At 32.7% G+C, this 8,765-nt stretch overlaps 4 protein-coding genes across 6 annotated transcripts; 3 read left to right on the top strand and 1 right to left on the bottom strand.

The window, feature by feature from the left end:
- Positions 1 to 231: 231 nt before the first annotated feature.
- LOC116738574 (GATA zinc finger domain-containing protein 24-like) lies at positions 232 to 1,612 on the top strand. The gene is made up of 2 exons (XM_032599563.1): positions 232 to 807; positions 887 to 1,612. Exon 2 carries the CDS (start codon positions 888 to 890, stop codon positions 1,365 to 1,367), a length of 480 nt encoding a protein of 159 aa, XP_032455454.1. The 5' UTR covers positions 232 to 807; position 887; the 3' UTR covers positions 1,368 to 1,612.
- Positions 1,613 to 4,916: 3,304 nt separating this feature from the next.
- Positions 4,917 to 6,686, top strand: LOC100120105 (palmitoyltransferase ZDHHC22). Of its 3 annotated transcripts, XM_032599562.1 has the most exons (3): positions 4,919 to 5,187; positions 5,266 to 5,877; positions 6,323 to 6,686. In XM_032599562.1, exons 1-3 carry the CDS (start codon positions 5,105 to 5,107, stop codon positions 6,339 to 6,341), a joined length of 714 nt encoding a protein of 237 aa, XP_032455453.1. In that variant the 5' UTR covers positions 4,919 to 5,104; the 3' UTR covers positions 6,342 to 6,686. The 3 variants fall into 3 exon arrangements, with proteins under 3 accessions (XP_008215685.1, XP_032455453.1, XP_001603777.1); XM_008217463.3 differs by having other exon boundaries at positions 4,917 to 5,187; positions 5,266 to 6,679; XM_001603727.6 differs by having other exon boundaries at positions 4,920 to 5,877.
- Positions 5,979 to 7,779, bottom strand: LOC100119531 (stromal cell-derived factor 2). The gene is made up of 4 exons (XM_001600151.6): positions 7,557 to 7,779; positions 6,986 to 7,181; positions 6,681 to 6,902; positions 5,979 to 6,590 (listed from the first exon to the last, which is right to left on the bottom strand). Exons 1-4 carry the CDS (start codon positions 7,633 to 7,635, stop codon positions 6,425 to 6,427), a joined length of 663 nt encoding a protein of 220 aa, XP_001600201.1. The 5' UTR covers positions 7,636 to 7,779; the 3' UTR covers positions 5,979 to 6,424.
- On the top strand, positions 7,144 to 8,726 carry LOC100119565 (V-type proton ATPase subunit G). Its single transcript, XM_008217545.4, has 2 exons — positions 7,144 to 7,888; positions 7,980 to 8,726. Exon 2 carries the CDS (start codon positions 8,017 to 8,019, stop codon positions 8,374 to 8,376), a length of 360 nt encoding a protein of 119 aa, XP_008215767.1. The 5' UTR covers positions 7,144 to 7,888; positions 7,980 to 8,016; the 3' UTR covers positions 8,377 to 8,726.
- Positions 8,727 to 8,765: the final 39 nt, after the last annotated feature.

Here is an 8,765-nt window from a genome sequence, read left to right as displayed (position 1 = left end):
GATGAGGCGATGAACTTTCGAGTTCCAAATGCCATGTAAAAAAAAAATTTAATAAAAAAAGACGTTTCAAACATTATAAAAGTGTAGTTGTTCATCTAAGTAGCAAATACTTATAAGATAGTTAATATCTCAAGATGCGATTGATCTGCAAAAAAATCACATAATTTATATTATTGTTTAGAATATATTATTCATCATATTATGGTAATTTTTCAACAAGTTAGCAATAACACTATCATATTCCATTAATACAAGTTTTATCAAATATCCTGAATTAAAAAATGGATAATAGTTACAAACTATTCGAATTAGATGTGAACATAACCTCAATTTGACAAATCTTAAAAGAATAATACAAACGCAAAGGTGGATATATAATTGTCAACAAAGTTTGAATATTCTTAATATTTATGCAAACAATAAAATACTTTTTAACTGCAGTTGATTCTAGTTGTTTATATTGACTATAAAAAAGACGTAGCTTGTGTCTATACTGTGATTACAAGTTTATGGGCGAATTCTCACGAAAAAAGCGACGGTTGGGTTGGTCGCGCTATTCCTCGAAATCTGTTCTCTGTTGGTTATCCTGGAAGATACAGCTGTTACCGGCCTTGTTTTTAGAATGCTCTTGTTCTCTGAGCTTTCGCCCGCTCGAGTCATATCGAAAAACATTATTTGCATTATACATATTTAATAATGAGTGTCATAAAAAGTCATTAAAAATCTGAAATAAACATAAGTGACACTTGAATGAACGTTTCAACAGTTTATATGTTTTAGGATACGTAAGGAGGTTATATAAATTAGGTAAACAATGAAATGATTTCTATTTCTATTTATTTTAACTTTTTTTATAACAATAACTTAAATTTTTTAAATAAATTAGGATGCCTGCTGGTAAACGAGCTGTACAGCATTCTGTGAGGCTAGAAGAGCTGAAAAAGTTGAAAGAAATATTTGATGAAAATGAACACTTATTACCAGAGTCAAATGCAATTTGGACTCAAGTTAGTGAAAAACTTGACGTTAAAAGAAGGAACATATATGAATATGTTCATCAAGACAGACAAAATGTTAAAACGAACCTACTAAAGTATTTTCGTGATAACGAGAATGGAAAAAATGCAACAAATTGCAATGAAAGAGAAGAAAATGAGCAGAATGATATAAATTATAATCTAAAAAATAATGATCAGAAATATAGATTGAAGCAATGTAACAAAGACAGCTATAATAACGAAAGCTCTGAAGATCAAAGCTGTGAAGAAGAAAGCTCTGAAGATCAAAACAGCTGTGAAGATGAAAGCTCTGAAGACCAAAACAGCTGTGAAGAAAAAAGCTCTGAAAAAAAGTGTAGAAAAAACTGATCAAAAATACTTCAATGTATTAGATATGTTGCATCAATTAAGACTAGATATGCAATTTAAAAAATTTATACGTCAAATCAATTATGTATATTTTTACTGTATGTGGTGGAGTCCAGAACAAATACAGTTTTACAGATCAGTTTTAAGAAAAATTAACTATTTAGAACTATTGGTATTGGAAGATTGTATTAATGAAATAAGTATTTCAAAGAATACGAGTGGAAAGATAAATTTATGTACAATTGTTGGAGATTCTGATTCAAGTCAATTGTTTTCATTTTGTCAAATGCTTTCAGAAAGTTTTGATAAATTATATCTGTTCTTCTCAGAATGGATAAGATCTGGTGCATCGATACCTGAAGAAATTCTTTGTCCTCCTATATACAAAGTTTTATCCGCTGTTTGTGATGCATTCAATGGATCAATTACTTATGAGCAGTATCTTCAGCAATGTTTTCTTGTTCTTTCAAATTTATTGGTTTCTAATCGTTTACCAAAGTGCACATTTCATATACCGATCACAAGTGTACTCACATGGATGGAAGAATTAGAGTGCTTTAAAAAGGATAGTATAAAAAGATTCTACATGCATAGTATTTTATACTTAAGTTCAATACACGAATGGGATGGGCTTTTGAATGCTTTAAAAGAAATATTTGTTCTTTTACTAAGTGAGTGCGAAAATGAGCATGTCATTAGATATAGACAAAACTTAATTAAAAAATTTGAATCACGGGGTGCATTAAACTTTGATAAGACACAAATTGGTAACATATTAGACATAATAAATACAAAAGTACCTGAAAAATTGACAGAAATTTTTGAACAAAAAAGCAAAGACATTGAATCTTTATGCAGTAGTGGAGAAAGTTTTTATGACATACCAAATGCCTATTTGTGTAAAGAGTTTACTAACTATTTAATTAAATTATGCACTCATTTTTCATTATGGACCTCTTTATTAAAAAATAAATTCAGTCGATTGTCATTGGCATCGTCGTATGTGGCCGTTACTACTACAAAAAAAATTAAATGTTGATCAATACATTCAAGAAAAAATTAAAAAAACTAGAAAGTGAAATTCGAAATGCAAGAATAGAATTATCTAGCCAAAAATCATTTAAAAAATCTGAGAAAAAAAATTTTAATGAAAGTTATTTTCATCAAAATGAAAATTGGATGGGTTTAGGTAATGAAAAATATGATTTCTGTATTGATGAAAATGAAACACTTGAAACCTTAGATGACGAATCAAGTTTTATGCAAATGTCAGACCTCTCGGTATCTCATAAAGAAGAATTGCATAAAAGTGAAAATGAGGCACTTGAAGTAATCGATCATGAATTGAATTATAATGAAGAATTGCATAAAAGTGAAAATGAGGCACTTAAAGTAATTGATCAGGAAATGAGTTATAATGAAGAATTACATAACAGTGAAATTTTAGAAATTATAAACTCCAATTTAGAATCTTCCGAAAGTCTACCATTTCATGAAACGACTGAAAGTAAAATTGTTGAAAATAGTAAATTCCAATCAAAGTTATTACCTGTATTGCATAAACAAGAGACTTTAATTAATTCAAAACTTGAGAAAACTACAGTAGTACAGATTCAACAAAAAAAGTTACTACACCGAATATCACTAAAAGTTCAAGTAAAACTATTATTAAAACTCAAAATTAACCAGTAGAATCTTGTATAATTCAAATAAATGCTATAGACTTATCTCAACACACATTTCTGATAAATGGAAATAAGATGGATCGCATAAATTACAATGATGTATTAATTTCAGTTATCCATACCTGTCCTTTTGATAGCATATTTGAACTTATTATTCTTACGGTACAAAAAGAAAATGAAATGTAGAACTTATTATATAATTCAGTAAATATAGGTAATAACTTGAATGTTTTTAAAATACTGTTATGTTATCTTAATAACAAATGTTCCATTGACTATCTTTACAGAGAGAGAGAATACGTGTTATGTTGCAAGTTAAAACATTAAAAGAATTGCCCAAGAAATTAAATTGTAACTACAATGTAAATAATTTGTTTTCAATCCTTACGGAATCTTCTTGTAATAACAACCAAGAGATATATTGTCATCTTTGTCAATATAGATCATCAAAAACTGTACCTGTAATAGTACCTAATTTGTTATTAATCATAACAAATGGTATCTCTTGTTTGGAAAAAGAAATAACAAATTCTTTACATAATACAAACGTGTATTGCCAAAATTGTTCTAACTATGCAAGTTTGACGTATAACATTAATTCCTATTTAATAATAGACACAGAAGACTGTTACAGAGATGATGTAGTAGAAAATCTGAAAAATAAAAAAATAAATGTATTAGATCAAATACAGCGAGCAATATTCAAGAGATTCCCAAGGTTATAAAAATAAGGGATGCTAATTACTCGTTATCAGGACTTATTGCGTTCACCGGTTCAAATGTTAGTGGAGGTTTAGCCCATTATTTTACTATTTTCAATCATAGTGAAAATACATGGGAAATACGTGATGGATTAGCTGAAACAGTTTGCAAAAAGATAATAGTGGATAAATTTCCTGTGATGTGTAAAATAGCTTCATTACTGTATGTTCGACAACATTATAAAACTTGAATCTGATAAGATTAAGCAAATTTGTTATAATACTATTGTTGAAAGTCATAAAAGAAATAGTAAATAAGACATGATTTTGAGTAAAGTGTTTAATTTCTAACCTTAAAGCGTCCATCCGACTCTGTGTTTGCAGCGTTAAAATCCTGAAAAAAAAATAGAAAAACACAAAGTACCCGGAACGATTTTACACAGATTGTAAAAATGTTGATAGAGTAATACATATCTGATGTTAAATATTCAGCAAACCGTGATGAGAAACAGAGATGATCCAGAACGTCCAGTCATTACTGCAGAGCCAAAGCTACACGACGAAAACAATAATCAGCTGATGCTACATAACCCATCGGCCTATGTGGCTGGCGATGTTTAGGCCATATTTTTCAATAATAATGCAGCTCAATGGCATCTTTCAACTATTGGACGATAATCCGCATGTGAGGAGGAAACGATTTATGCACTTATATTCAGGCCAGATTACACCGATTTTCCGTAATATTCTACATTACTTTTATCGTCACAGCGCCTGTAGGCACGTTTAGGGATATTATTGGAATATCGGAACGGACGGAACAAAAGTCACTAAAAATAAACCAGGTTCCCGAGTAAAATTTATGATATGATTTTTTAAATTATTTTAATTAATAATCCATATAATAATGATTCCTACGTAATCCGCAAATGAGGAGGAATCGAATTCAATAAAAAATTTATGTCAAAGTGTTGTTTTTCGAGGTAATAGCATCAAGTATAGTTTTAGCGCCGCGCCTGATCGGCGATTTTCTTTTTACATTTATTGAAAAACGGAAAATCCGCAAGTGAAAATTTGAGTGGAGATTATTTCCGCAAGTGAGGAGGAATCGTTTTCCGTAAGGTAAGTTAATAAATAATAATATTTATTTATTCCGGGCGCTAACTTCACAAGTCTTGGCGAGTTGGCGATTATAGTTTTGGGGAGAGTTCATGAGTTAATACTCCGATTTTTCTATATGATTATATCGTGTGTTAGAAAACAAAAATTCAATGCCAAATCTTGCCAATTGCCAGAACAGCTGACCAATGCTGCATGAAAATAAGGCTGGACCCACAGCCGGGAATGAAGAATGAGGAGAATTCATTATGTTGCCTACTTGGTTTGCCCAGTCATAACAGTATTATTCAGCCTAATGATAGGATTTGTCACCATGTACATACATAACAGTATACCAACACTATTTGTCTTTCTGTCAGTGCAGTTCTATCTTAATTGGTATCTTGTATACAGCATCAACAAAAAAGCTGCCATACCATTTACTATGGCCACTTGTCAAGAAAGTCAATGTAGTGGATCAAAGTTCTGGTACTGCGGCAAGTGCAAACATTACACTCGACGGCCTGCACACCACTGCATTCTTTGCAAAAAGTGCTTCTACTATCGTGATCATCATTGTTTCTTTCTTGGAGGCTGTGTGTTGAGACAAAACATGGGAAACTTCATTCTAGTTTGTCTCTATGCCTCGTTTTCCTGCATTTACTCTGTGTTCACTTTGGGTCCTTATTTGTACAATTACTTTGTACATGCAGATACTACAAAGCTCAATGTTTATTACTTTGCACTTAACTTCTTCTTTCCAATTACTTTAGCCAAATTTTTGTTAGTAGGTGATGAAAGTGCAAATGTTTTCCTTGTTACCTTGTTTAATGTATCAGTTTCCATAGCTTGTTTCTCCCTAGTTTATGGATTGTGGAAGCTGTTCACCTGTTTAACAGGGAGACAAAGGTACTATCCTGATGATGGAAAACACCAGGATGTATATCAGATTTTTGGAAGTTATGGATTTCTGAATGTCATCTTTCCGTTCAATGGATTCTTACAATCAAGAAGTATAGATGAAAAGTATGAATTAAAAAGTGTTTGATTGGAACACATTGGTGAATATGAGTGGCTTAATACAAGTTTTAATATATATGAGGACAGTTAAAACTGTTAAACTTTGGTTTGATTGTACATATAAATATTATATTTATTATAGAAAAGCTCTATTAAAATGTTGATGATATAAATTGACAATGTCAATAATTGATTGCTATTACATACAGATTTATGTAATAAATAATTTACAAGATATGTAAATTAAAAGTTTTAAACAAATGTCAACTCTTTCTTGATTTAAGTGTATCTAAGTCACATTCTGTCATTCTTTCATAGCCGCATCAAATCATCTATCATTCATCTTCACCGATGGCTTCCCTCAAATCACATCATAATATGTCACCTCATTATTTTTTTGAATTGTAAAAATTGTTTTACAAATAATGATACCTTTCTGTTTTTGCTATAGCACATACATATTTACATAGCACTCATGCGTACACACTGAAAAAAATCTCACACACTGCAGATTATTTTGAGACCATCAAAGAGATTTAAAAGATCAACATTATTACAGTTCAGTATGTTCATGATGCAATGTTTTAAAGTCATTTGGATGTATGAAGAGGCCTTCCATTGCTTGCCACTGTGAGTAGCTGTTACTCGAGTATTCGCCAACTACTTCATTCTGGCCAACTATCGGTGAACCATAGGTTCTTCCAGTCACAGCCAAATATCTGTAAATAAAGAATTATTTATTTTAACTGTATAGTGTAGTACTGTTTTTCAATAAAAAAATTTAGAATAAAATAAATAATGCTACTTACACTTCAGTATCAATGTGTTTCAACATAACTGGTTCATCCCTTTCCCAGTAATCACTTGGACATACAACCATCCAGTGATCACCTGTATCACCATCTCCATTATTTCCGTAAGCTGACACTTCTTGCTTGCCACTCAGAGGTGAACTTACATGGTGGGAATGAAGATTCTTCTTAGTTGCCACATGCTCCAGGCGAATTGTGTCTCCACATTTAATAGGTTTTCTGTAGATGAGAGTTTAAATTAACAACCATCATTCGTACAGCATAGCATGTAAAGATTTCGAAATGCACAATATTTGATTTACCCTCTACCGCATTGCTTCCCTGTTGGTGCCTTGACTAGCCAATATGAATTTCCATCTTCTTTAGTTTCTACTGCCGTAACTGACTGCTGTCCACTACCAGTGCCATACTTGATATCATGTGAGTGTAGCCTTACGTTGTAGTCTGTGTTCAACAGTTTAGTGACTGATCCACAAGTAACATATTTGGTTCCTCTTGCTGAAATAGATTACTTCATTTAGTTCAAGTGATGATTAAAAATTTTGATCATATTTGTACGGCATCTGATTAAAAGAATTTGGAGCTATGTACTTTATCATTGAAATGTTTAAATTTGATATTTCAAAATAATATTTGTAACAAGAAAAACCAATGAATAATGCCTACAAAACTCGATCTTCACACAACCCTTCTAAATTCGATAACTAATACAAAATCAACAAAGCAAAGACCATATCATAGAAACTAAATGAAAAATCTTTGGAAATCCCCAAGATTCGTAAAAGAAATTCCGAAAAACATTTTTACTAAGTGAGGTTACGTCTTTAACAACATCCATCGAAACCGAACCCCGCAACTCCAAAAAAATCTCACCTGCAACGCATCCAATCTGAATAATCGCCAGCATCAGTCCAAGGGTGTATAACCGCATCCGAGACCTTTTCTCGATCATTTTCTTCCCTAAAATCGAACCGACAGATCGAGGGATATATCAAAGCAATAGCGTCTGTCGTCGCAAGCAGCCGACGAGTTGGACAGTCGCGAGTGGCGCTCCGCAATCAAATCGCCCGTGCGCACGTGTCAGCGTGGAATCGTATGCGCAGTAGTAGACACGGTCACGGGGTTTTCTCGCGACGGGTGGGAGGTGCCTTGATCATATGATCGATTTTTCAGTTGTGAGAGCTGCAAGACACCTCCCTGGTCGTGTAAGTTTGGTTTTTTACTGAATCTTCTGCTAATCTGCTTCGTATTTTTTCTCGGATTCGAAAACTGAGCATCGTTTATTGCTTATTGCAGATAAAGTCATACATTGTCGTAAGATAATTGAATAAACATGGCCAGTCAGACGCAGGGAATCCAGCAACTTTTGGCGGCCGAGAAACGAGCTGCGGAGAAGGTGTCCGATGCACGAAAACGCAAGGCCCGCAGGTTGAAGCAGGCCAAGGAGGAGGCTCAGGATGAGATCGAAAAGTATAGGCAGGAAAGGGAGAAGCAGTTCCGTGAGTTTGAGGCCAAACACATGGGTTCGAAGGAGGATGTGGCTGCCAGAATCGATGCTGACACTCGAGTTAAGATCGAAGAGATGAACAGCCAATTGAGCACTCACAGGAATGCTGTTATGATGAAGATTTTGGATTTGGTCTATGACATCAAGCCTGAGCTGCACAAGAATTACCATGTTGAGGCCTGCTAAACTGTGGTGTAGGAGCTTGAATAAAAAAATAAACGAAAAGTATTAGCCAACGCTCCCCCTGCTTTGGGACTATCTGTTACTTCTAAGCAACTGCAATGTAACAAATTTTACCTGCATATTATTTTCGTATTCTTGTTATTTCAGTTAATTTCTTTTTGATCAAAACTTAATTTGTTCGTATAAGAGCTGTAAGCTTGTCTAATGTAACAAAATAAAAGTTATTAAATAGAAATTTTTGATTTTCTCATTCAAAAGTTGTTCTTAGATATCTACTATTTTAGTTTTTAAAATTAACAAATGTGCATAATCTATTGTATGTTAAAATGTGAATAAAAGATGTTAAAACTCTATATATTTCCTGTTGACTTAAATATAGGTGAAGATTCAAG

Source organism: Nasonia vitripennis, chromosome 4 (assembly GCF_009193385.2).
Source record: "Nasonia vitripennis strain AsymCx chromosome 4, Nvit_psr_1.1, whole genome shotgun sequence".
NCBI lineage: Eukaryota > Metazoa > Arthropoda > Insecta > Hymenoptera > Pteromalidae > Nasonia > Nasonia vitripennis.
This window is presented reverse-complemented; position numbering and strand designations above follow the sequence as displayed.

What these genes read in the sequence shown, in the direction of transcription:
- LOC116738574 (XM_032599563.1), top strand. Translation starts at nt 888, where the DNA reads ATGCCTGCTGGTAAACGAGCTGTACAGCATTCTGTGAGGCTAGAAGAG.
- LOC100119565 (XM_008217545.4), top strand. Translation starts at nt 8,017, where the DNA reads ATGGCCAGTCAGACGCAGGGAATCCAGCAACTTTTGGCGGCCGAGAAA.
- LOC100119531 (XM_001600151.6), bottom strand. Translation starts at nt 7,635, where the DNA reads ATGATCGAGAAAAGGTCTCGGATGCGGTTATACACCCTTGGACTGATG. An exon ending in TCAGATTGGATGCGTTGCAG is followed by an intron (nt 7,182 to 7,556) that starts GTGAGATTTTTT and finishes AATCTATTTCAG; the next exon opens with CAAGAGGAACCAAATATGTT. An exon ending in AAACACATTGATACTGAAGT is followed by an intron (nt 6,591 to 6,680) that starts GTAAGTAGCATT and finishes CTTTATTTACAG; the next exon opens with ATATTTGGCTGTGACTGGAA.
- LOC100120105 (XM_001603727.6), top strand. Translation starts at nt 5,105, where the DNA reads ATGAGGAGAATTCATTATGTTGCCTACTTGGTTTGCCCAGTCATAACA.